At 40.3% G+C, this 1,150-nt stretch overlaps 1 protein-coding gene across 1 annotated transcript in view; it reads left to right on the plus strand.

Annotated features, from left to right (window-relative positions):
- The first annotated feature begins 950 nt into the window (after positions 1-950).
- LOC107579972 (metastasis-associated protein MTA3-like) overlaps positions 951-1,150 on the plus strand; it is a 1,253-nt gene continuing 1,053 nt past the window's right edge. The window contains exon 1 of the mRNA XM_016265742.1: positions 951-1,086. Coding sequence (XP_016121228.1) covers positions 1,019-1,086 — 68 coding nt within the window. The 5' untranslated portion in view covers positions 951-1,018. The remainder of the gene's footprint in view (positions 1,087-1,150) is intronic.

Below are 1,150 nucleotides of genomic sequence, written 5' to 3' on the forward strand. Positions count from 1 at the left end.
TTTTTTTTTTCCTTTCTCACGCAGATGCAGAATTTTGGCCAGTATGCAGGTGACACGATTCGACACCACAGGCGGCTTTTGACACCCCTAGTTCTTTGATGTTGGTTTGTTGTGTTGGGGCCTTCAGACAAGACTTCATATTGAATTCAAATTAAACTTGTGGCTTTATTTGTAAGGTATCTTTATGTTTGGAGGCTGGGAGGTGATTTATTTTGTGTTTGAGCTGTAAAGTTTGTTTGCTCTGGAAATAGTAGTCTCATGGGGTTGGCTAGCTTAGTTGCAGCGTCTCAGTTTTACTTTGAGTTTGGATCGTGAGCACTGGTGCATCACAAGGAAAACTGCACATTTACAGTATCGCCAAGTTCACCAGTCAAGTGTGAAATTGCTCTTCTGTCAGCCTGTGACCCCAATATGACTGAAAGTCTGTGATCCTGCTCCTCTCTCACAAACTTACGAAAATGTCCAGTCAACAGCTCCCATTATCTGTAATGAGAGGCCAGTGACAGTCTGTGAGGGAAGCATTTTTCAGTTCTAGATTTAGACACGTCCTGCTTTTAGAAGATATGAAACTTTTCCATCTACATTGACAAGATGGATACAAAGTACTAACATTTTAAATTATAGCTATACTGTAAGGAAGGAGATTTGATCTGAACCTACGCATTCTGATCTTCTCATTCAGCATACTTTTACATCCAAAAGCGACTGATAGTTCAGCATTTACACAATGCAGGATTAAATGCTCTGCTCTTCATTCGAATGACGGGCTGATGATGATCATATACCTACAATACATAATTCTTCATGATCTTGCTAAGCAGGCTGTCTTCCATCATTACCTAACGCCAGGTTTGATTTACGTGTTAATTCCCATCGTTGCCACGGGAACAAGTTGCCTAGGTTGTCTTGAAAGAATTGTCGATGGTAGATTTTACCCTCTGGTTTTACACAGCCAGCTCTGATGAAATAAATTTTCTCTGTAGGAGAACCTGATGACAGAGACCAGTCCAAACTGGAGATGAAGATATGGGACCCAGAGTGTCCGCTGACCAACAAACAGATTGACCAGTTTCTTGTGATTGCTCGGTATGTTTTTGATGCTTTCAAGATTTTAGCTATGCCTTATTAAAAAATCAAACATGCATTTTAA

Source organism: Sinocyclocheilus grahami, unplaced genomic scaffold, assembly GCF_001515645.1.
Source record: "Sinocyclocheilus grahami isolate Dianchi unplaced genomic scaffold, SAMN03320097.WGS_v1.1 scaffold22588.1, whole genome shotgun sequence".
Classification (NCBI taxonomy): Eukaryota; Metazoa; Chordata; class Actinopteri; order Cypriniformes; family Cyprinidae; genus Sinocyclocheilus; species Sinocyclocheilus grahami.